Raw genomic sequence first — 26,961 nt, 5'->3', positions numbered from 1 at the left:
TTAACAGTTTCCTTCCAGCAATGTATGAAATGATCAAGAGTGGTTTATAATTATTACTATTACCCACCTGCTTCCTCCTATTTTATTTTTGTAACAGGCCACTGTGCTGAGACTTAGACTTTACTGATTGTTCCTTTATGTCACACATGAAGCCTGAGGACTTACACCCACCATCGTTCGCTGTGTGGTGGTTCATCACTGGGTCATCAAGCAGCCTTGGCAGAGGAAGTGATATTCTGCCATGAATTACAGAAGCCGTGCTCCATAGTTCATTAATGATAACCCCGGCAGTGAGGTTGGCCCGTAGCCGTGCCGCTCCTCCAGCTCTTCATTACAGCATGGTGCTGTGGACGCAGAGCAGCCGGGCTACTCTCAGGGCTGCCATGCACATTATCACATGCTTCCTGGTGTGTGCAACTGAACATTTGCCATCAGGGTGAGCACTTTCACCCACTGGTCTGACTCGCACTTGTAGAGCTTTTGATGCCTTTGGAAACTACAGGGTTGTAGTGTTTCATAAATCAAGCAGCGTGTGAGTCTTGGAGTTTGTTATGTTGGAGTCTGTCTGGTTGGATTCTTCTATTGGAATATTTTAGCGTTTAAAGGTCCGTATTTCACACTTCTCCTGTGTTTTACCTGAAGTGTTGATCTCCATCAGAAGATATATTTGTGGTTTTAAGAACCAAAAACCATCTCCGTGTAGATTTACATCTCCTCTCTCAGGCTTCTCTCTGGAGCTCTGGTAACAACAGATCAGTCAGCCAATCAGAAGAGAGGATCTGAGCCTCTCTCTTCTGATTGGCTGACTGTTTTCTGAGTGATCCAATAAAAATATAGCAGATTTCAGGTAAACACCTGCAAGTTTGGATGGTGGGTCCAGGTGGGCGTGGCTTTGGAGCATGGCTGAGAGCGGGGCCTGCTTTTTTGTGACATCACAAAGTTCAGGAAGTCCTGACGGCTGGTTTTAAGGCTCAGTTTCTGAATACAGGCTGTGTGCATTTGTCTGTGGACTGAGGCTTTGATACTTTCACAGTATTAATATAGAACCTAGACCTGCTTCATAATCAAAAACACATGGACATCTGCCTTTAGACTGGATGGGACCTTTAAAGTGTTAGTAGCTGGGGGCAGGTAGAGCTGGTCATCAGAAGGGCAATGGTTTGATTCCCAGCTTTTGCTTGTTGAAGTGTCCATGGGCAAGTTATTGTCCCTGATGTCAGTGGTGTGTGAGGTTGTATGCATAGAAAATGTTCTGTGTAAAAGGCAAAAAAGGCACCACACAGACATTAATAGTCTTCCATAAATAATACTAACTCAACTTTGTAAAACAAGTCAGCCAGAGCCGAATAATTCTGTTTCCCTCCATGTCCTCCACCCAGGGGCGGTGCTGTAGTCCCACTCTCCTGTGAATGACTGCTCATTTTCTCTGCTAGAATTAATATGTAGTTTGTGTAACATAACAGCTCAACAGCCAGCTCAACCATATGTTGGATTTGTAGATTTTGCAGCAATGTTTTAATTATGTCTCTTGATAGTACATGTGTGATTAATTGGAGGAGGATCATTGTGTAAATTTGGAGGAGAATAACTAACACTTGATGAGTTTATTTTGTTACCTCCAAAAGGAGAAGTCCCTCCTCTTGGGAAATACAGTACACTCTGTCACCTTTATGCTGAGAGTTAGATGAGAGGATACCACTCATGTGTCTGTGTGGTAAATATGAAGCTACAGCTACCAGCCAGTTAGCTTCATTTAGCACAAACACTGGAAACACGAGGAAATGTGCAAATGCAACAAAACAACATCATGTCTTGAAAATCCACAGTTTTACATCAGACTATTTCTTGGCTGAGACCAAGAACTTCAGCTGCTCTCCCAGAAACTAGCAGCCAGGCTAGCTGTTTTTCCCAGTGTGCAGTTCATGCTAACTCAAGCAGCTGGCTTTAGCTACACATTTACCATACACACATCAGAGCAGTATTGACTTCCCTATCTAACTCGCTGCAAGGAAGCAAATAAGCTGATTTCCTTTAAACGTGCCCTGTGGAGTTTTTATGATACATGTGATGTTTTTTAACTAAAACAGTGTTTGTTCTTGAGGCCGGACGAAACAGGGTCAATGTATTTTGTTCCTCATTAACCATTTGCAAGGCAAATTTGGAAATATTTCAGATTATGCACTGTTTGCTACATGTTGTTGGCACATTGTTTCCTCACACTAACTGTCCATCAGTGGGTCACCAGGAACCCTGCAGCAGGACTGTGTTTTGTTTTGCTCCAGGGATTCACTTTTTCACAAACGTTTCTTCACAGTCCTGGTAAAATGAATAAATAAATAAATACTCTACAGGTACCTTTAAAGTGTGAGATGCCACCCACTCCACACTGTCAGTTTACCAGCAGCTTTTCCATCTCCTTCCCTGCATCACTCTCACACATGCTGCAATAGAAACTCGGCCTCTCTCCACGTTCTCCATCCTGCCAGTGACCACAGCTCCCTGCTCCACTGCACAGCATGGAGACTTTCTCTACTGAGTGTAACAGTTGTCTTCTCACCTGAACACCCCTTCAGACTCCAGCATGCTCACTGTCTGATTCTGATAACTACACTCATTTAGTTTCTTCATTTTAATGGCCTATGGAAATGTATTTATTTATATTTATTTATGTATTTGTTACTTGTCACTGAAGTCAAACATCTGGACTTTGAGAATGTTTGAGATGTGGCTTGAAGGTGGATTATGTAGGACACTCCCTTATTCCACTGTAAGCCTGATATTTAAGAATGTCTAAAATATTTCTATTTTAGTTTTGTTGAGAATCAGCAGCAACCTGCTCAGATATGGACAGAAACCCAGTTGAATCATGTAGATTGTCGACTGTGTAACAGCATGGCATCAAGTTTCTGCAGATTACAGAATCCATTCACCTTGTCTTTATCCAGAGGGCTGGGTTTTCTCTCACGCCTCAGTGTCTCCCTCAAATGCCATCCTGTGTCCACTATGATAGTCTATTAGTGCTGTACGTGCTGCTCCAAAGCAGCTCAAGCCTCTATTTTCAACCAGTATCACCAGTTTACAGGTCATAATTTCTGCACGGGGCAAAGCTCCTCCTTGATGTGGTTTGAAAAATGCTGTGTTTTACCCACCTTATATGTCACGCCCGAGTATTTGACCAGTGTCAAACTGAAAGAAAAGTCCAGAATAATAAAAGAGGAGGTGCAGGAGGTTGAGGCTGTGGCTGTGTCTCTGCACTCTGCATTTAAACTGGTGACTGTTGAACAGAACAGAGTCAAACACCGGCTGTCATGAATTCATGTGACTGGTCTTCTATTTAAATCAAATATAGTTGCATCAGTTGTGCTTTTTTTTTTTTTTTTTTTTCCCTCTGTTCCAACCTCTGTTGTCGGGCAAATTTTAACCACATAAAACTGAAATACAGTGGAGCTCCAAAGTCCAAGTGAAGAGGAAAATGACCTCAGACTTTTGGACCCCACTGTGTGTACCTGTACTTCACTCTGCAGAAAATTTTATTTCAGTTTTTGTGGTTCTTGCAATATGTGATTAGCTTCGAAAAACACCAAAGCAGCACCACCAGAAAGTGAGGAGCAGTAGTAGGAGTTAAAAATGGACAGAAAAACACACTGACATCAGAGGAGGAGGGAAAGTGACTGGGTCTTTAGCAGCTTTAGTGTTGGTGCCTCACATCTGGGCCACAAACTCTCTGCATTATCTGAGATGGAGAAGCTGGACGCGGTAAAAAAAAAATAAAAAAAGATCTGATCTCCCTCAGGAGAACTAGAGAAAACAGTTCAGTCGTGGCAGCAGTCTGTTGAGAGAAGTGGGGGCTGATGCATGTGTGTGTTTGTAGCTGTCAGTGTGTGTGTGTGTGTGGTGGGTTTTAGTGAGCAATGTAACACTACACTCTAGTGACGGTGTTCAGAACTGCATCAGCGTGGACGGTGAGAGTGTGAGCGGGCTGTAGGCGAGCTGCTCTCTGTGATCAAAATATTTCTTTTACAGCACGTTTGCTTCTGTGCTTCAGGTGAAGCTCTTTACAGCGCCATCATTTCACCGGCGTTTCCCACAGCTGAGAGTGCAGCGAGAGAACTCAGGGCTGTGTTTTTGAAAGAGGAGGCCCGTGACAAAGGCCAGATGTTCTTGCCAAGTGAAATATGTAAGCGCTTACACAATATTTGCTTAAGAGTTGTTTTTGAGCCTTGGATTTCTTGGTTCAATACGTGGTAATACAGCACAAACTGCAGCCGCGACCAGAGGACGACAAAGCCGTCCACGCAGCCGCTGCTACACACTCTGTGTCTCTGCCACAGACACACACTCGCAGTAGTGCCCCAGTAGCCCCCAACATGAGGCGACATTCCTTAGGCTGCCTTTGAAGCTCTGTGGTATTTCCATTCCTTCTGATTATAAAACATGGACTTCACATTAATAGTAAATGTGTGATACAACAGCGCAGCATCTTCATTAAGCATTGTCCTCACATCTGTGTATGTTTCCCACTTTTATGTGTTTGTTTGTGTGTGTGTGTGTGTGTGTGTTTGTGTGTGTGTTTGTGTGTCCGACAGCGCACATGTGTTTATGCGTTCTTGTGCACCGGTGCAGCTTGTAACTCAAGCCCAGCATGTTGCTCCGAGGAGCACCACAGATGTTCAGATGTTTCTCCTCAGAAAACAAACAGAACTGAGGCCATTTTCCTCCAGGACAGAGGGACTGTCAAAATAAGACCCCCCCCCTCCGCACCGCTGCTCTGTCTTAATAACGTTTGCAGGATGTATTTTACCTGCGTTTGGATATGTTAGGTGTAGGTTTCTGTTTTTATGGACGTCTGGATCATCCGTCTCTGTTGCGGAGCACAGGGGGAGGGGCTTTGAGAGTGATGACTCCTCAGACTGTGAGAGATTTAAAATCCTGAAAAGTGAGGGAGGTCGGAGAAAACATGGTGGGAGAGCAGGACACACCTGGCTCCTCCTCCTCCTCCTCCTGCTCCACCTTTGATTAATGTCTTGCTCCCCACAGTGTGTAGCGGAGCCACATGGGGCCCCGGGTGAGGACCGCAGGGGGACAGGAATGGAGGAAAAGGAGAGAAACACATGAAGCAAGAGTGCTATCCCATTATTTATTTATTTTTTGCATGTTAGAGACCAAATGTTTGTCTTTGGGCTTTATAATGAGGATAGCGTGGGTTGTTTTAACCCAACACATGCATCATTCTCACACACTGGGTGAACATGAGACAAGAAACCAAAGCATACACCGACACAGAACAGGCAGGTCTTTTGTGTCAGTGCTGATAGTGGGAGATGGATGTGACAGTCAGAGCAGAGGGGAAGCAAAACTGAGGAGGATCAAAGTGTCAGTGAGTCATAAATAAATCTTGCTCCCTCTCTGTGGAGCCAGGGTTGGTCGGGCTCCCTCCTCGTTCACTCTGTGTGCACACGTATATGTGAGTATGTGGAGCTGTATGTGGATTTTTGTTAACACTTGTACAGAAGGCAATGCTGCCATGGTTACTGATGAAAACTGGGGAGGTGGTCCATTGAACCCTGATTGGCCAGTACATTTTCCCAGAACTCTGTGTGTGTGTGTGTGTGTGTGTGTGTGTGTGTGAGTGAGTGATTGATTCAGTGTTGGAGACCAGCAGTGCTATGAGCTTGTTTCCTCTGGGCCACATGTGCTGTGTTGTGCTGAGCAGGCTCAGAGCGCAGCAGTAATGAGAAGTCCAGGTGCAGATCGTACCCTCAGGGAGGAAGTCCTTGTTTACTCATGTTTAACCTTGTTGCTGACCTCCCTTCGCTTTAGGCTTTATGACCCCCAGATATTGTGCTATTGAAGTTACACTGGTTCAGAAACTGTTACCAGTTACCACCATGTTGACTTTGATATAACAGCTGCGCTGATATGGATTCAAACCCTGGAAAAACGCTCACTGGCATGTTTGTAATTAGTTCAGACCTGAAGACGACGTCAGCCAGAAAAACACCAAAAATCACATTTTCCTCTGTTCTCAGGCTGATTAACAAACACCATGACATCAATACAGCATCCTTTATGATTACATAATATATGCTGCAGAGGATAAATAATCATTGTGTTTTCACATGAAAATAGTGTTGAAGAGAATGAGGAGAATATGTAGTAACACTGACGCAGGACTGATGAACTGACCTCTGTGAAGTGACATAAACAGTTCTGTGATTTTTCTCCCTGATCTCATTGTGAAATGGCAGACTCAAAATGTCAATTAAGTCAAGTCAACTAATTTCTATCCATCCATCACTTATCTATACTGCTTATTCCTACGTCACGACCTCACAGTGATTTAGCAACAGATTGATTGAAACTGAGGAACCTGAGGAACTTATTTTGAAAGGGCGTTATTACACCAGCTCTGAACTATATTCTCTTGGCAAACAACCTCTCCCGGGGTCATTGCCTGTCCTTGTAAGGAATGGCTCTTCAACCTGAGTCCAACACACAGTAAACTGTCCTTTTGGTTTAGTCATTGAGCAGAGGCAGACAGGACAGTGCTGCTGCGTGCTGGTCTGCCTTTGGCCAGCAGGGGGCTCTCTGTCACTATAAAACATGTTCACTAGTCTCAGAGGAACACCTGCTGCTCTAATAAAGATTTGCCTTTTACAGATATAGTCTAATAAAGTTTTATATGTTGAAGGAGCAGCAGTCCTGCAGCATTCAACTTTATTTTGACAACAGAACAAGCTGCTGTTATTCCAGCTTCACTGTGCCGTGTGTAGTTCACTGTCTGCACAGACGCTGTAGTCCTTCAGGGGGCAGGACAAGCCTACTTTTGCTCATAGAGTGTGTACTGTAGTTTGCTAACAGCACTGAAAGGCCCACCACCTCTCATTGTAAAGAAGAGTGAGCTGGTCGACTCAGCATGATTATCTCATGGCATGTGTGCACCCACTAACTTGTTTAAATGAGATGTCTAATCTCACAGCACCTACAGTCCTACAGTCGAGGTCTTTGTCAGCGGTTAGAGGAGCTCAGCTGCTCCCAGCTCCTGCTGGGAGATTAGAAAAAGGAAACACTGTGAGCACTTTTTTCTGTGGAATGGCCTGATGTCTGCAGCCACTGACGCCGGGCCTCAGGAATGATCTTGAATTGAGGAGTGATGAAAACTGTTCCTTACCGGCTCAGACACACACAGACTCACGCTGGTGTCAGAGTGTGCACAACACTTAATCATGCATGTGCACACAGCCACGGTATTTTTCACCAAATTAAAGATCCCTCTCTCTGGCCTGGCCCGGCAAAGACACACACTCTGTCATCACAGTGCTAATGACATTCCTTCACACACATGCAGGTATGACTGTGCAGCTACACTCTGCAGGTTCAACTGAGTTCAGTACCTGACCCACTGGAGAGGGATGTTTCTCCTCAATCTGAGGTCATTTCCATGGTTTTTGGATTTTTACAACATTATAAATTTGTTCTTTATTATTTGATAAGAGAACAATAAAGGTCCCATATTTTATATTTTTCCTGTGTTTTATCTGAAGATATATTTGTGGTTTTAAGAACTAAAAACCATCTCAGTGTAGTTTTACATCTCCTCTCTCAGGCTTCTTTCTGGAGCTCTAGTAACTACAGGTCAGTCAGCCAATCAGAAGAGAGGATATGATCCTCTCTTCTGATTGGCTGACTATTTTCTGAGCAATCAAATAAAAATATAGCAGATTTCAGGTAAACATTCAGAGAAACCAAATCCTGCAAGGTTGGATGGTGGGTCCAGGTGAGTGGGGCTTGGGGCGTGGCTGAGAGCAGTGACTGTTTTGTTGTGACATCACAAAGTTCCAGAAGTCCTGGCGGCTGGTTTAAAGGCTCAGTTTCTGAATACAGGCTGTGTGCATTTCTCTGTGGACTGAGGCTTTGATACTTTCACAGTATTAAAAATAGAACCTAGACCTGCTTTATAATCAAAACCACCTGGGAGTGTACCTTTATATAATATGGGACCTTTAAAGTGCTGTACTGAAGAAAGCTTTTTTTCCTAGCAGCACTATTCTCACAGTACTCTGGCTTTTAGAAAAATATTTCCAGCAGATCTGTACATCTTGAATTTGATTTTCACATTTGACAGTGAAGGTCACTTTCAGTCTCATCGCTTAATTCATACTTCATACTTATGTAAGAGCTGCTGTATAAACAGGTGTTAGGTTTTTTTAACTCCTTCTCTGTTGCATAACATCTTCACGGTCAGCCAATAGCATGATAAAATATCTTTGGCTCGAAAAGTGTAATTAGATATCCCTGAGTGCTCACTCTTAATTAAAGCTCTCTCATTTCACATAACAGGAAGAACCACTGCTGCTAATTCAAAACATCCAAGATGCTCAGACACACACACATGTGGTGCCCCACACACTGAAACATTTTAATGCACATAGACACACAAAGAGAGAGACCCTGAGATTTTATGAGCGACACTGTGCTTGTTCAGTGCCAGCAGCCTTTCCAGCCTTTCTGAAGGGATCAGGTTGCCATGCAGACTGGCCAGATAAGCACCTTGTGACACACTATTTGAACCCAGACACCCTAAGTGCACAAGAGCACTTACACTTTCCAGAGCTTTGCATCGGAGGCTTTGCTACCAGAGCATTTGCAAGTTTAAGCTCCTTAACTCTTTACAATTTGATCTGCTTCATCACTGACACTCTGTACAGTGTCTGACTGTGGCTGAACCTTTCCCTTCATTCATTCACTATTACATTTTAGTTGCACTGATACAAAGTCTTCACTGTACTGCAGCGTCATGATAGTGTAGCTTTGACCTGGTGTTCCACATCTCAAGTTCAAACTTCTAAAACACAGCAGTGTGGTCTGCAGAGTGGTGGCTCAGATTTGTGGTAAATAGGCTAAAAGGTAAAAAAAAACAAAGTTATTGTCCTTTGAAGCTGCTCAAATCAATAATTAATGAAATACCCACCTCAAATGTGAAAAACATCGCTCATAGAGAGAAACCCTCCTAGAAGCATTGTACAACTCTGCAGTTCGCCCTCCGCTCTCTGGAGATTTATAGCATCTTTCAGCTTTGGGGGTTTGGGGTTTTAATAAGGTTGTTGTTTATTCCTGATGGTTTTATCTGACTTTTGGTATTGTTTTATTCACCAAATTGATTTTTGTTGTTGAGTTTTATGCACTTTATTACTAATTGTGAAGCACTTTGTGACTTTAGTTTTGAAAGGTGCTATATAAATATTACTGTGAAGTTTGTTATTGTGTTTACATGTGCTCATGGGAGAACCCTACAGCTGTACAGCTCCTCACAGTGATGGTGGGGGGATCAGTTTTATATCCAGGCATGCACATAATCTTCACAGAGATGGCTGTGTTTCTATGTGCGTCACATTTATGTCTGGTAACACTAACTGTTGCTGTTGATTTGCCTGTTTAATTATTTATGCCTATTTCTTTGCTCTGTTAGTTACCTTCTCATGTTTTCTTCTTGTTTCTGTGATATATGGTGGGTAGTTGGTTTTTTATATGTGTTGTGTAAGCTACCACATCCCTGAATTTCCCTCTGGATTAATAAAATACGGACCCGCCTGCCTGTCTGCAGACGTACACAGCTTGTTTCCACTGCCCCCAAAATGGGCAAAAAATCTATTTTTAAAGGTTTAACGACAAAAGGTGTTGTTTCTATTTTGTCAGGCATTATCAAACATATGTTATACATCTACACGTTTCCTACGTGAAATTTCTTGCATTGCATTTGAGTTGATTTGACTGTGAAGTCTGGACTGCATTAGCAAAGATGACTGCATGCTTGATGTTCACACTGCTGATAACACAAGAGTTTTTAATTAGGTTGTCCAGAAATTAATGGGACTCTGGGGAGAGCCCGGCATTTACTCATAGTCTGTATCAGGCATCTCCATGGTGACAACATTCAGCCAATCCCATGTTTTATATGCAACCACACACTGAGTATGAATGTAACATTTAATGCATGGTTTCTGTATGTGCATCCAGTGGATCTGCTGCAGGAGACGTGTGGATAAGCAGCTTCTGGTCCACTGGGATGTGGTTATGTAACTGGGAAATTTATGAGACAGGAGAGCTAACATACTGTATATCCAGTCAGCCAGACAGCCACAGTAGAAGTGATGTGGAAAAGGGGTTTGTTTAACCTCCCCCCATAATACACACTCACTTTCTCTCTCTCTCTCTCTCTCACACACACTCACACACACACACACACTCACACACTCCTCCCCCTCTTCATCCCATACACAGGAGGGGACTCATGTTGCATTGCGTGCAGAGTTGTAATTTTGTCTTTGTCTGGAGTCAGTGGCGTTCCCTGCACCTTGCCCGATTTCACTGATCTACCTCGAAACCATGCTTGAAATGCTGTAACCACCGTGATTATGACACACACCGCCATTCACACATGCACCCTGATACACACTCGCAAACACACAGCACTGTAATTACAAAGGATCAAAGTGAAATTCAGCAAATCTGATAGTCCAGCTAATAGCAGACGACAGCGAAGTGAAACACAAATCATGAGGAACAATGTCAAAGAGTGAAGCCCAGGTTAGCATCAGGACGCGTGTGTTTCTCTCGCACTGATGGAAGTTTGCATTTCTGCAGCCATGAATCAGCCATTGTCTGGGATATTTGAAGTTATCTGAAGTGATCCACCGACACAACCACCCGGCTGACATGAAAGTGTTCAGGAGACAGTGTTTTACAGGCAGACCCTCTGTTCTCCACAGCTATGCTGCCTGTGGCCCACTTCAACCATGATGAGCTCTCTGTCTGAGACCACACTGTCCTCAGCCCCTTATTAATCACATCCAGCAGAGTGACGCTAGCTGTGGTTACTGTGTGTGTGTGTGTGTGTGTGTGTGTGTGTGTGTGTGTGTGTGTGTGTGTGTGTGTGTGTGTGTGTGTGTGTGTGTGTGCGCTCCTCTCACTCACATTTTGTCTTGTCTTTATTCTCTGAAGAAACACATGTCTACACTTGGCTCCGCATTGTGTTCACTATGTTCTGGTTGGGGGGGTGGGGGCTCAGCAGTGAGGGAGGTTTGAGTTTAAAGTGACTGCTTGATAGCCTGAGGTGTGTGTGTGTGTTTGCGTGCGTGCGTGTGTCTGTGTGTGTGTGTGTGTCAGTATGAGGGGCATTGTTCTGCACTTCCTAAAGAGTCTATGAAGCAGCCCAGATTAGCAGGTCTTGTGTTTTCTCTCAGCCCAGCCTCTCTGGAGAGGATTACTGCTTTACCACCGGAATTCATACGACTTCTGGTACACTGACGCAGCAACCTGACCGCTGACTGCCGTGTGCCTGTCGTACAGCGTTTGCAGTCCACCGTTGCACTTAGTTTTTCCAGTGTGTTGCACCAGTTGGCACTTATGAAACAAACAGAAGTTCCATATTCTATATATTATATATTCTACTATACTATATTTTCATTACATCGTCTCATTGTTTGACCTCCTGCAGTGGTTTTAAGGCACCGGCTGGTGAATTGGCACAGAGGGATCCACAGGAGTGGATGGAGATGAATATGAATTAATCAGTATTTTCTTTTGCAGATTTCTGTGAAAAATTTGCACTAAATCTAGTCTCAGTTCGGGTTCTGTGCTCATGAGGAGACAATTTAATCAGATTCACAGGGCATAAAAATGGCAGTTTGTGTTTCTACAATATTTAGTGTAATATGAATACAGACTACTGGCTTGTTATTTCCTTTAATGAAGGGGGAACCTACATGTATCTTGGAGTTCAGCTGCGGTCTTTATGCAATTTCAACAGAGGACATGAGGCATCAAGTCTGTAGTTGTGCTTTTTGAGTTGAGTGAAATTCTAGTATTTTCTTTTTATATTAGCAGGTATCACCGTCTAGCTAATAACCAGCAAATGAATTAGCCTTGGGTTAGCCTTTGAGCAAGACGCCCGCTGTGCTAACGATGCTAATGGGAGCATATACTTGCCAGAGCATGCAGCAAAGTCTCTGCTCCACACACGCCCCACCTCTTTGCCCATTTTTGGATTAGCCAGGGGATAGGGGCAGAGTCAGGCATTGCCAGGATGGCAACAGCGGAGCAGCTCACTCTGAACTTCTCTGGGTGACATCACAGAGGCTACGTCCATCTTCATTTACAGTCTATGGGGATTGTGTTTGATTAGTTGGATGTTGTGGTTGCTTGTTCTCTGAGGTTGTCATCAGTATGTTCCTATAAACATAATAACTATGAAAAGTGCAAACAAACATATACACTGTATTTTAGTATACACTATACTATGTAGAAATACTGTAGAGTTGGTGTAGGTTGTTGTGCGTCACGGAGTTGTGTTGTGTATTGTGAGTCAATTGTAAGTATGAATGATATGGATGTGTAGTGATGTGTCTGTTGTCATTTAAGTACTGTCTATAAATGTATAGGGACCCCGAGATGAGTACCCACTGTTACGATACAGTGGCTAATGGGATCTAAAGAAAAAAATAAATGAATGAAAATAAAATGCACCTGTAAATGTGATAAGTCACTGGGCTGATTTTAGCTGAGCTTGTCAGTTAGTTATACTTCCCTTTCAGTCTTGCATCATCCTACTGTAGTGAGAATGAGACAGTCCTGTCTGTTGAGTGGCCTTGATGTGATAAATTAATGCAACATTTATCTGTATGCATATACATGTGCATGCATTTGTGCTCTCTAGTCCACAGCTCCTCTTCAGTGAACCTTTTTTTATCACACATGCTGATCAACAGCCAATCAAAATCTGCCGTGATATTTTTCTATTTCTGTGAAATTTAGAAATACGTCCACTATTTCAATAAAGGTAATTCTGTGTGAAAATGGTCTATTCCAAAACCAAGTGGTGCAGGGTTTTATGGAGCCCTGCTTCTGTAATCCATCTGAGGTTTCAGTTCAACATTGCAACACACAATGTTTGTTTTTCATTTTTTCCATTGACTTGTTTGGTTTGGCTCTTCAAGAGAAGTGGAGGAGCTGAACTGTGTGCGTATTTCCTCAGAACAGCTCTGCTTTAGTAATGACACTCTCATGTCATGGAGGCAACTTCCTCCTGACCTAGTGATGATATGGTTGCCTTGGTGACAGCTAGCATCATGTAAGAGAAAAGAGGCCATAACAAGCATTTAGCTCTGGAAACCCACCACTTCCGTCTCTCTTCTTTCATCCTGAGGTACAGTAGCAAAGAGATTTTCCTCCCCAGCATTCCTCACAGGATTACAACATCTGATATAAACTCCTAGGAAAAACCACTCTGCTACATGCCTCTCTCTCTCTCTCTCTCTCTCTCTCTCTCTCTCTCTCTCTCTCTCTCTCTCTCTCTCTCTCTCTCTCTCTCTCTCTCTCTCTCTCTCTCTGTGCCTGACCCTACTGTCCCTCTCCTTCCCTCTAAAAATCACGTACTCTCATTTTTCTCTCAGACCAGAATAGACGTTTTGATCAGGTTTCAAAATAAGCCAAGATATTTATAAATAGTCTCGATGTCTACATTCCTCTGATAACTACAGAGCGATTAGTTTTGATTGTGGGGTCAGGCATAGATGGCGAGTTGTTGTAGTGTTTTGAGGGTTGTTGAGGAAACAGATTGTGTTTTTCTAATTTAATGTTCCCTGTGTTCTTTAGCAGAGGCCTTGTTTCCTGTAAGCAGAACAGTGTGGCAGTAGTAATGGGCACAAATGCCGTCCTACTTCCACATTTCTTTGGCTTTTTTTTTTTTTTACTTAATTGTTTACACACATCATGTGTTCAGTCTCTGTGTACTCAAAAGTTTTTTGTTTTGTTTCTCATACAGTGGCAGCATCAGCAGGACCACAGGATTAATAAAGATACAATTAAACATTAAAGGAAAAGGCTGCCAACACTCTCCTTCTCCTAATGTCACAAAAATTCACACAACACAAGCAGTGAACATGAATTTGTCTGTGTAGCCAAAGCCTGATAAATCACAGCACTCCATGGATGTCTCCAAAAACTAATAACAACACATCAGTGATCCACACTGTTGCTCTGGGTGAAGTGTTTCTTCAGTACAGTGAACTAGGTGTAAGAGATCATATGACAATCTTATTGGCTAGAATCACAATCGTTGATCTGAATCACGATTCAATTGAACTCATGTGATCACATCATTAGTTGTGCATGTGGTTGCCTGGACACAAAGCCAGTCACTTCAACTCAAAGGCCAAATGCGCAACTCACAGATTTCTGCATCCTCCTTGTGCTCTGATTTTATTCTGAAAGTCCTGACCTGAAGTTAGGATTCGTATCTTTCCGCCGCTCTTCTTCATACACAATACTCTCCTCTGTTTACAAGTTGTGTCACTACCACTCTCACTGTCTGCTTCGTTTATGTGCAGTGTTTGTTTAGACAGCACTGTTCTTTATTGATGAGGTGCTATATGTAGGTATTTTAATGAGAGAGTTCAGTCGCTGCCCCGGCTCGCCCCGGCTCATCCCGCCTCATGTTTCATGTCTGCAGACAGGTCTCTGGTCCCGTGGACCAACTGTAACTCCATCGTCTTGGACTGCAGCTGGTGACAGTGGTTCTTGTTCTGCTCCAGTACAGAACCGGTTAACGTACTGCAGCACCAAACTCACTGAGGCTGCAGAGCAGAACAGTGACTGCTGTCTCCAGCTGCAGTTAGCGGGCTAGCTGTTTAACAGTTAACAATGTGCTGGTTAGCAGGGACTGAACTAAAAATTAAATACAGTATCTGAATATAGAACCTTTTTAATGCTGTGATCTGTACGATTCATCTGAAAAGTCAATCATATGTCAAATCGTCCACAATATAAGATCCTCAGATCACCCACGCCTACCTTACACATGGGAGCTGTAGTTTATTTTGAGTCGTTTTCACATGCACATCGCCTCACATCGTCTTGATGCCGCAAATACTCATTAGCACAGCAAATATGTATTAATCCGCAATTGAAAGTAGTCCCTACCAAATGCACCACATACTCCTGTTTGAGTAACGTTTGCTAAAAACTACAGTGCCCACGGTCTTAAGAATATATTATTAGCCTTTTTAAAAAATGAGAGACAGAGTAACATTCTGTTTTGATGACATTTAGATCGACCTCATCTTCACTGAGCTTTACTGATTTCTAGTCAACTTTTTAAAATATTTTTTTCCCTTGACAGTGTTCATGGGAGTTTCTGTTTGTTTCCTCATAAAGCTTGCACTTTGCACTAGTGATTGAAAGTTTTTGTGTCATGTTTGCAGCATAATGAGCAGTGCAGGACGATACTGCTACACCTCCTTACTTTGCTGTAATTTGTTTGATGGCTGGTTATATGGGTCATAATCTACGCATTATGCAGTCTGAAAAAGTGAGATCACTGACACCAATCATTTGTTGACAGTAATATAACCTCATTGGTCTTTGATTGATCCATGCATCTCTGTTCATTAGTGATACATTCCTCCGTGCTCCTCTGGTTGGATGCCTCCACCTTTCAGCATCACAGGTTACACTCACATGCCTCTTAGTAACTATTGCTCACCTCCGGTTTCGTTAGACCTAATTAAGAAAACCCACAATCAACCATTTCCTGTCTCCTCCTCCCTAATCTCTCTCCTAGCAGCGCAGTGCTGAGTCAGTGGTAGATATTACTTTGTAATTTTCTACATGAGACTATGAGACATGAATTTGCAGTCAGGATGCAGAACTGTTCAAATTATATGTTTCCCATCAGTTTAACAAAAGGCTATATTCTCACTTAGACAAGAACTGACACTAGGAGACAGCATTCATTGTGCATTTGATTTGAACAGAGCGGAATTGAGCCGACATATGTGCGTGACAGACATCAGACACGGTGTGGTGCTGATATGGTGGGCGGTGTGGCAGCGTCGCGTGAGATGAATTCAGACACAGGTGTTCAGCCTTGCAGCCAAGCTGGATGTTCCCGGATCAGCACCTGGTCTTGCTCCTCGCTCAGGATCTGCAGTGCCACGATCAACATCTAAACCACAGATTGTCTGGTGGGGGTGTGGGTGGAGGGGTGGGGGCTGCATCCAACAGCCTGCCCCAGCAACAGACCTATCCCTGGGGGCTTTCACTGTATGCTTTGGCAACAAGTCAACCGGTCCTCTCACGGCAGACATGCAAGCACTCGAACAGATTTACACATCAACCCCTGTCCAGCCCACGTCATGTATCCAGCCCACTGCTGTTCTAGTGAACTTCAGTGCCACACACACACCCAGCGTGCACACATCCTCAGTACATGTGACTGAATTCACTGCATGTATGCACCATGTTGTATTTTACCTTTTTTTTTTTTTGCACCACAGAGTTCTCAGACAACAGAGACTAACATCAGTTGTAGCTTGTTTTGGAGGATGCCTTTCTCCTCTGCAGGTGTCTGGAAAGATAAGACCCTCATCTGACTGAGTCTTCATGCTCATCTCTGTCAAACAGCCCTGCTGTTTTTTTCCTCAGAATTTACCTCACAGCCAGGTCGGTGCAGGAGAGCGATCTACCGGGCCAGACACTTTGCATTCCTGCAGACAGCGACTCAAAACAAAGACCTGCTGTGCTAAATTTGAACGAACAGAGAACGAATGGCAGAGATTAAGGCCTGACAGAGTGAGGCTGTTTCAGTGCACATTATCTAACTGCACTGACATTGATGTATTCCTCAACATATATAATGTGCCAAATAAAACGAAAGCTAAGTATGTTGCAGGTCAGTTTTCAGCCTGGAGTCATCACACTGGTGAGGGGGAGGAGTTATAAGACTCATAGCTTCCCTTACAATCCATCAGTTCACAGAGATTCTCACCACATGTCCTGTGAGTGTCAGCTCTTATCATTAACACCTCACATATTACTCACATATATGTGTTTGTCTTTCTCTTCAGAGTAGGTCTGTGTAACGTCTGAGCTCATACACTATGTTGTTATGTAATCTTGAAGTGAGAGCTTTAATTTGAGTGTTTGATGATGACCCCATGGGGCCAGAAGTCATGCAGAATCTTTTGAGTGTGGCCTAATTAGTCTAATCAAAGTCTGCAAAGTCGCACTTCCTGACAATTCTAGTTACCTTTTTACAGAGAAATTGGCCGAATTATGCTCTATTTGCTACAGTCTCTAGTGTATAAAGATTGTTAGTCGTTGTTCATGCTCTCTACCCTCCTGAGCAGCAAAGTCAGGTTAAGATTCTACTAAATGCTGCAGCGCGGCTGTTGACTGGAGCAAACCAGAGAGATCACATGACCCCAAATTTAGCCTTTTCATTGGTTTCCAGTTTATTTTAGAATTGGTTTCAAGGTTTTCTTCAATCCTTTCAAAGCACTCCATGGGCTGGCTACAGAATACTGGTATATTAGCATTATCATTATCAGTATGCTAATATTAGCAATTAGCTTAAATCATCTCTATGCTAAAGTAAGGCTTCATAGACGCCTCTGTTACTCAGCCCGTTCAGGACGAGAACATTGCGCCTTTATTCTGTTTCACTGTTCAGTAGAAAAGGTACAAACACAGACAGGGGGAGTACTGTTGTTCTGCTGTTATGCCACAGAGCCAGATCGACATTTGTGTAAAGGGGAGCAACGATACTTGCTGTCTAAAATCACACAGTGGGGCAGTTTAATGCCAGCTTTGTTTGGTTCAGAGTAAACATGCAAAGGCAGCACAACAGCTCTACACTGGGAACCAAAGCTCACGGTCTGAAGCACAAGCATTCAGGGCGTGTCCATATCACTTTTGTTACTTTAACAATAGAAAAAAACAGTCACTGCTCCAGGTGCACGGTTCAAAAGGGTTGTACATGTAATGTTTTGGGTGCAACATGCATTAAACCATCCAGATTGTCATCTGCCCTTCCCTTTCAAAGCCAGGCTCACTCACATCTTGGTGGAGTGTTATTACAATGTGTATCACACAGAGTTATATTCTATTTGTGTTGAGCTGATTACATATTGTGACTGACCACTGAGTCCAGTCCAGACCAGTGAGCCCAGTCCTGACCACTGAGTGTAGTCCAGATCAGTGAGTCTAGTCCAGACCAGTGAGCCCAGTCCAGACCAGTGAGTCTAGTCCAGACCAGTGAGTCTTGTCCACACGCCACAGCTCTGTGCACACTGTGGAAGGGCAGAGTGAATCAGCGCACTGTGCACAGCTAAACAGAGAAGCAACGGCACAGATCACAATGTAAAGACACAACATTAGACATCTTTAATGTTATCTGATGAGAAGTGTGTGAGAGTGTAAGCGTGTTGTGTGCCTGCCTATATAAGCACATATTACTCTCTTGATAATGTGCCCTTAAAGTAACAGTGAAATACTGCAACACTAACTTCAGACCAGGTTTTTGTTAGTCAGTTCTACAGTTGCTTTCCGCTGCCTCAGGATGGTAATGTCCCAACAATGCACCTGACCACACCTCATTTTAAGACCAACACACCCATGGATACTGAGATGGGCACAAGTGTGTTCAATAGTTAAACAGCATGAGACCTGGATGGGAAAATGAGAACTGTATTGGTCTGAAACAAACAAAGACACTTGCGTTGCTCTTTGTGCCAGGTGTAAGATCAGACCCACAGTCTTGTTTAAATGTGGTTAGCATCTTGTTTATGTTCATATGGTATACCTTAGGTGATGATATACATGACTGTTTTAGGTTTTTGCAGCCACCACCCAGATAATGACTCATGTATAAACCTATAGGCAGTGTAGAGTGGTATTATGTACTAGCTAAAGTGGGCCAACATGACAGGAAGTTGCTGCTGCAGCTTAATCTTCTTATCCCAGCACCCAGTTCACAGCTCCTGACTGGGAGGAAGTGGGAGCTTAAAGTCCCAGTCAAAGAAAGTCTGAGAATATGAGACTGTTCCTTTAAAAACAACAAAAAAGTCACCGTCTTATGTAAAGTTGCTGGTTTTGCAGCATTAATGTTGGAGTCATCAGCTCTGTGGTTGTTGGTGCACAGCCTCTCAGACCCTGCTGCACTGATACTGTTTTCAGCCTTATATCTGCTATAACACAGTTGACCATCCTGTTAACAGAAAGCAGCCACATTTCTTAGCTGTGCAAAGGAGAAGTGCAGGTGCCAGTCGACCTACTTTGCCCACAGCCCTGCGAAGTCCTTCATGCTCGCTCTGCTTTCTCTCTGTTTACCTCACTTTCACATTCTTATGCTTTTTTTCCTCCAGCCCCAGCCTCTCTCTCCTTTTATCTTATCCTCTGTCATTCCAGGTTTATTTCACAGCAGGTCTTTGCCTCCCCGTTTACGTCTTTAGAAACAGGGAACATTAGCTTTTGATTAGACAGCAGTGCTTCTGCTCAAATAAAGGCGCTCTTGTCCTCTCGCTCCCATCCGTTTACCTTGATAATTGGTTTCAGTGCACACCCAGCTGAGAAAATTGCCTGCAAAAAGCAAAGTGCTACATCTTATGGCTGAATTTCCGCAGATGCAAAAGTTTTCTACATAATTAGTTTTCCTCTCAGGCCACGTTTGATTTAATGTGAATGCAGCATATTACAGTAATGCATTTTGTTTATAGATTATTGTTATAACTATTTTTCCATTTAATAAGCGTGTGCATATGTGTGTTGCTAGGTTGTGCAAACCCTGAGGAGCTAACCACAGAGCGAGCCCATTCTTCAGTGGAGGACATGTTCGAGACCCTGCGAGGTTTGAGCCACACCAGAGATCACCTCAAGCAGCTGCGCTCCGTCTACACTGCCAGCGATGGAGTTCACCAGGTCAGAGACACACGAACACACACTGCCACCACCAAAACACACACATTTTTTGTTGCATAGTGGCTGCATTTTAGTGGACAGATGCAGTATGTCTGTTCTTTGATCTCTTCAGTCGTGAGAGTCACACGCACGTGTGTTGCTTTTCAGCATCACAGTCTAAAGAACACATGAGTATTCACCAGCAAAAGTTGAAAAAATATACATTACATTTACATTTACTCACTTGGGAGATGCTTTTATCCAAAGCGACTTACAAGTGAGGACAAAAGTAAAGCTACAGTGCAGTATGAAACCAACGTATAAGTATTAGGTAGAACATCTATTTAACAAGTGCTGGGGGATTGCATAAGGAAGTGAATCAAAAAGTGTTAGTTAGTATAATAGCTAGCTGGTATAATATTTAGTTAAAATGTACATTGCTCACAGCTGTTTTCCCTGGTCTTTATTTACCTCCTTGAACTCTGAGGTAGTCACACAGGCACAGATGCAGCGGAGGACCTCTGGCCTTCATTGCTCTTGTCTCCCTCCGGTTTGCGTCACACAGGCATACAGCACAGAGGAGGAGTTCACTGTGGAAGGCTCCTCATAAACTGTCCATCTCTTATGCTTATGTAACTCACCTCTCTGTGTGCATCTGAAAGCTTTGTCCTCATGGAAAGCCTCTTACCTTTTCTTAAAAACAGTCGCCAGCTTCACCGCCACTGGCGTTCACTTTGAGCGGGTGGCTTTTATCAGAGAACTGTAGGCCAGTGACATAAGGTTGTTGATGGAGGTTCAAGGCATTTCTTTTTTTTTTGGAGGTCGTAATGATTTTCTTTGCCGAATACATACACAAAAATAATAGAGGAAGTATTCTTGGAGCTAGAGGTGAACAGCTCCAAGAAGAGCTTGAACAAAAGCTTTACAGCTTCTTACATTTCATCATACACAAATAATTAATCCCATCATGAAGCCATGAGGAACAGAGCCTTACTCTCACTGGAGGTGTTGGAGATATAGTGTTCAGCAAGATTATGAGATAAATTGTTTAAATATATTAAGCTCTAGGAGCATTTCATCCATTTCCATTAGGGCTGCATGATTTGCAAAAAAAAAACTCATATTGTAGTTATTTTGACAGATGTCGTGATTGTGATATGAAATGAAATATGAAATATTAAATGATGAGAATGTGATTTTTGTCAAGTCTTTAACCAAACAAGCATATTGCAATTTTGATTATGTTACAATCAATTATACAACTCTAATCTCCATCCTCTTTTAGGCACATACATTACATTTTGTTTTCAGTAATACACAGTAATCTTTGAAGGAAAAGTTTGTCATTTTGGGAAATAATTAAATCGCCTTTTTAACAAAAGTTGGATGAGAAGACCGATACTTCACCGACTAACAGGGATGAACTTTGCACTATCTGCAGACAAGGCTGCGCTAGTGCTAGTGCTAACAGGCTCACTGTCAGGCCTGAGACTAATACTATCTGAAGTACTAGTCTTATCTAAGGTAACGTTAGTAGGAACATGTCTCTCTTGTAGAGACACCCTGTCTACATGAGCTGAACAACTAACACAAGACACGAGGTAGTCTGGGCACCATTAGCTGTGGGGAACAAGAAGCTAATTTAATAAGCTAGGCTAAGCTTGCGGTGCAGTAAACAGCTAGGTAAAATTGGCAGCAAACAAGTTACTACCTAACACAAAATCTAGAGGTGTAAGTTACATGAGTGTGTTACAGGAAGTAGCAGGGTGTATGGCCAGCAGCCAGCTAATTTAGCTCAAAGATTGTACCAGTAACTTCCTGGAGTCTTTGCTGGTTAGGGGAAACCGGTCCAGACTAACAAATTGTCTGGAACACAACAAAATGGTGGTATGTTGTTTTTACACCTTGGTTTTTGTGCTAAGCTAACCACCTGCTGGCTGTAGCTTCATGCTGACATGCAGATGGCATCAATCTTCTCACCTAACTCTTGGCAGGAAGGGGAATGAGCATTTTTCCCAAAATGTCAAACTAACTGTGCAGCTAAGGGATCGTAAATGCAGGTGCATTAAAATTTTACTTTTTCTGTTCAGCCTCAGAAGCAAACAGAGTGGTATTTTCTTCCAGTCATCAAAACATTTTTATCTCACATGAACCCCATCTCCATGTCATCACAGCAGAATGAAGGCTGAAAACATAATGTCATCTCTGTCAAAAATGTCCATATCTTTGTGACCGTGTGGGTACCTGCACGTGTGTGTGAGCATTGTTGTGCTTCTTTTAGGCCAGAACAGTCTGTCCCTGTTCCTGCTGAATTATGAAAATGATTTAATACAGAGGGAGAGCAGCATGATATCTGCTCACTACTGGCTGTTCTTCAGAAACACCAGAAATCCATCAGCCTCTCTCAGCATGCGTCCCCCCGCCAACGAAGCAGATATCTGTCGGACTTCCCCTGACTGAAGCTTTTCCCTGAAGTGCAGGGCTGCTGGGTTCAGACAGAAGCAAGAGGTTTTGACGTGGGTCAGAGCCTCTCTCTCCTCTTTTTTTCATGATAATTCATGTAAGTTGCTGATTTTGTTCTCACAAAGCCTGAAATAAGACTCAGTCAGCTCTGTGGTGGATCAGAGGTGTCATATGTTTTCATCCTAGCATCACTTCCACTGAGCACCATGCACTGTTAAGTGGATCATTATACTGACAACAGCAAATGGATATATTTGTTAGATAATGGATATATATTTATTAAACATATAATTATATAAAGCATATAAACAAAAACATCAAAGGCTTTCAGTTGGCTCCAGTCATGCTCTCTTTATTCCCGTCATCATTAATTTGACCAGCAGACAACAGCACACATACCACTTTACTGTCACATGTATACTTGTAGAGCTGCATGAAAAGCACACATTTTCTTTTCACATGTCATGCTGTGTGCAACTGAATGCTGCAGAATTTCTCGGAAAAAAATGCATCAATGAAATCTGAGTCATGGAGCCTGTAGCAGCTGGAGTCTTCTGACCTCAGTGGAGCGGAGCGGAGGGGAGGGAGGGGCTTGATTTCTCACTTGTGTGACGTATTGTTAATGATGGCCATTTTATAGCTGACATCCTCCGCTCCATTCTTTTGCCTTGTAAAGATTAACAACAGGACGAGGTGAGAGTTACACAACCAATCAAAAGCCAGAGTAAGGAGGGAGTCATTCATTCTAGTCCGTACTTACACATCTGTCTCTACACATTTTGCACCCACCAAGCTGAAGAAGTCATAGAAGTCTAAACAGAAGGAGCTGACTGTGTTGATCCATCATACTAAATAATATTTTGGAACATGATTCATAAAATAACACAACAACATGGCTTCTGAAAACAACCGCACAGTTGAAATGCTGTGAAGTAAAATTAGAGGAGCAGTTCAGCTAAATTACAGAAGAGCATATTTACTTAATCATTATGTCAAATTTCTAATAATTATAATAAAATTGTATTGTACGTGTTCATTTAAAACTTTTAAAGGGATAGTAATACATGCTTTTGTCTGAGCCAGTGACTCTCTGGAGTCACCATGAGGTTACAAGGCAAAAATAAAAACAGTAGAGACTCCAGGAAGTCAACGTGCCCCACCAAGAAATAGTCCAGCGCATAACCACAACCTGTCAACATTTTTTTGTTTGGACAAAACAACAAGATATAATGTGTTAATTAATGAGCTCTATAGTTGCTGGTAGGCAGATTTTGTTGCCTTTGGCCTATTACCAGTCTTCATGCGAAGCTAAGCTTAATACCTAATGTGCATACTCGAGCTCAACTGATAAACAGGTAAACCAGGCTTCAGGTCATCCAGAAACAGTGTCTCCATTACATTCAGTAGTTTGTCCACCAGAGACCACTGACAAGTAGATTTTTGGCCATACCGCAAAATGTCACTGACTGACTGACTGACTGACTGACTGACTGACTGAATGAATGAATGAATGAGTGAGCAATGTACTTACATCATTTCAGTCACTATTTTATACTTGTTCCGTTGTCTGGCAACAGAAACATGAAAAGATGGAGAGAAGCAAACAGATAAAGGACTGAAACTGGCTGACACTAGGCTGAATGCCAATAGCCTATGACACGCTCCAGCTGTATACTAGGTACTGAAGTATATACCTTGGTCACAATTCTTATTAAAAAAAGATACAGAAGAACTTTGACACTGTCTTTCATGGCAGTTGCTTTACCTGCTTGTTTAGGTACAGTGGTGAGGAAAAGTAAGTGAACCCTTTGGAATTATCTCCATTTATGTGTAAATTTGTCCTAAAATATCGAGTTTGCAGGTTGCATCGAGGTCTTATTATATCTTATATGTCCACTAAGAGGCAAAGACAAAACGAACAAAGAAAAATCTTAGAGTCTAAACTGAAACATGCTGAGAAAGAATATGTTAAAAACCCATCTGCACAGAAGCTTAAAGAGATTTCTGCACTCAGGTGCACTTTGAACTTACTATTAACAAAAGATGCAGACGGTAAAATCAGACTTGCTAGACAAAAAAATGTATGAACATTGAGATAAAGCAGGGATATATTTATCATATCTGAAGAAGAAAAAAGCAGATTCCCAAATTTTTTCCTCAGTTACAGATAGCCTGGGTAAATAGGCTTTCGACAACATAACCATTAACAATACATTTAAAACTTTCTATGAAAATCTGTATAAATCCGAACTACAAACGGATACAACTGAAAAAATGGATGCTTTTTTCTCTTCTCTTAACTTTCCTAGTTTATCTGTTGAACAAAAAACATCTCTCCAAGCTCCTATATCTAAGAAGGAACTTCTTGATGCTATTAAAGGGTTACAATCTGGTAAAGCTGCGGGTCCGGATGGATTCAGTAGCGAAGTCTACAAAGAGTTCCATGACTTATTGATTGACCCTCTTCTAAATATGTTGAATGACTCTTTTAAGAAAGGTATTTTACTGCAGTCTCTGAGAGAAGCGCATATCTCTCTAATTTTAAAAAAGGGCAAAATCCCGGAGGACTGTGCGTCATACAGGCCCATCTCCCTGTTGAACGCTGACTTGAAGCTCCTCTCTAAAATATTAGCAAGAAGACTAGAAAACTTACTCCCTATTCTTATAAATGTTGACCAAACTGGATTCATCAAAGGTCGCAATTCATATAATAATATGCGCAGATTACTAAATACAATCCAAGTTTTTCAACAGCGGTCTTTGAATGGTCTGATGCTTTCTCTGGATGCAGAGAAGGCATTCGACCACGTGGAAATCCCATACTTGTTCTATATACTACACAAATTCGGCCTGGGTGAAACATTTATAAACTGGATAAAGCTACTCTATACAAATGCCCTCTCAGCAGTGCTTACAAATGGGTTGTGTTCTTCTAATTTCCAAATTTTAAGAGGAACAAGGCAAGGATGCCCTCTGTCGCCATTGCTCTTTGCCCTGGCGATTGAGCCTCTCGCTGAGGCAATCAGGAGAAATGAAAACATACATGGTCTCACCATCGGCACGAGACAACACAAGATTACTTTGTATGCTGATGATGTCTTAATTGTTTTGACTGAGCCTGAGGTATCTACCCCAGCCCTTATTCAGACAATCAATATGTTTTGTACTTTTTCTGGCAACAAAATAAATTTCAGTAATGCCACTAGGTAATCTGAAACGAGTACCCAAAACTCCATCCCCCTTTCCTTTTAAATGGTCACCAGAAGGCTTTGTATATTTGGGAATACGTATAACACCCTCCTTTGACCAATTATATAAAGCAAATTTCCCACCTATATTTGAGCGTATTAGGTTGGACCTGGAGAGATGGAACACTCTCCCAATTTCCTGGTTAGGCCGTGTCGCACTGCTGAAAATGAACATCCTCCCCAGGTTACTTTACCCAATACAAATGATCCCAGTTATGTTCCTCCATAAGACTATCAAACAGCTAAACAGATGGTTTAGCTCCTTTATATGGTCTAAGAAGAAACCATGCCTCAAAATAGCTACGTTATGTCTGTCTTCCACAGAAGGAGGTGCTGATCTTCCAGACATTAGAAAATTCCAGCTGAGTGTTCATCTATGTACTATAGCTGACTGGATGTGTAATGCGTCCACATCTCTGTGGTTGGATGTAGAAAGTTCAATGTCCAAATACCCTTTAAGTAATCTTTTGTTTATTAGGAAAAATGCATCTTTGAAGTCTGCTTGTACCAACCCAATTACAATTTCTACAGTTAAGGCATGGCATGCCATTAGAAAATTAGAGGGCAGATCTAAGTTCACCTCTGTCTTTACTCCAATATGCGATAATCCTGACTTCCCTCCTGGAGTGAAGGACAATAACTTCCAGATCTGGGTAAATAAAGGAATATCTACTTTATATAAACTAATGAAAGGCTCCACCATGATGTCTTTTAGTCAGTTGAAAGGGAAATATGACATTCAGCAACAGGATTTCTTTCGATATTTGCAAGTAACAAAGGATACCTCAATCCTTCAGTGTCAAAATATTTCACATGTAGAGAGACAGCTCTTCCTACAGAAATCTGGCAGGTCTATTAGATTATTCTATAACATCCTTAAGGGGTATAACACCACAAATACCTATTTTTTTGAAAGGATTATGGGAAAAAGAACTTAATGTTAATATAACAGATGATAGCTGGAGTCATGCATGGAAGAGCACAAAAACGCTGAGTGTTTGCAACCGAGTGAGAGCCATGCAACTGAAGCTCCTACACAGGGCTCATATCTCTCCCTCCCAACGCCATAAATTTAATCCTAATTCATCTCCACTGTGCCCCAAGTGTAAAATAGAAATGGGTAGTCTTACACACTGTTTGTGGTATTGTAGGAAAATACAACAGTTCTGGCAGGTCATTGGACAGGAAATTAATAAGATTCTATCTACTAATAGAAATAATAATCCTTTATATCTGCTACTTGGCATACCTGATCTGTCCATCACTGATAAATTTAGAAGGAAACTCCATCAAACACTTGCTTTCTGTGCTAGGAAGTGTATTCTATTAAATTGGATAGTGGATAAAGTTCCATCCAAGGTTCAATGGCAAAGGGTGACTCTTGAATATGTTGCTTTGGACTATCTGACATGTAAACTAAACAGCAAAGATGATGTGTTTCGTAAAACATGGGAACCCTTTTTGTCATATGTTGGTTTAAATATTTCTACCATTCTTTCGAGGGGGTTTGTATCAT

General features: G+C 42.3%; 1 protein-coding gene across 1 annotated transcript in view; it reads left to right on the top strand.

Annotated features, from left to right (window-relative positions):
* The window catches only part of scfd2 (sec1 family domain containing 2), a 105,187-nt gene that overhangs the window by 64,903 nt on the left and 13,323 nt on the right, over positions 1-26,961 (top strand). The window contains exon 6 of the mRNA XM_071486872.1: positions 19,610-19,755. Within this exon, the coding sequence (XP_071342973.1) occupies positions 19,610-19,755 (146 nt within the window). The remainder of the gene's footprint in view (positions 1-19,609; positions 19,756-26,961) is intronic.

The sequence above is a fragment of the Trachinotus anak genome, unplaced genomic scaffold (genome assembly GCF_046630095.1).
Source record: "Trachinotus anak isolate AG129_WGS33_773 ecotype Australia unplaced genomic scaffold, CSIRO_AGI_Tana_v1 ptg000010l, whole genome shotgun sequence".
Classification (NCBI taxonomy): domain Eukaryota; kingdom Metazoa; phylum Chordata; class Actinopteri; order Carangiformes; family Carangidae; genus Trachinotus; species Trachinotus anak.
Note: the sequence above shows the minus strand (reverse complement) of the source record. Positions and strands in the feature narration are given on the sequence as shown.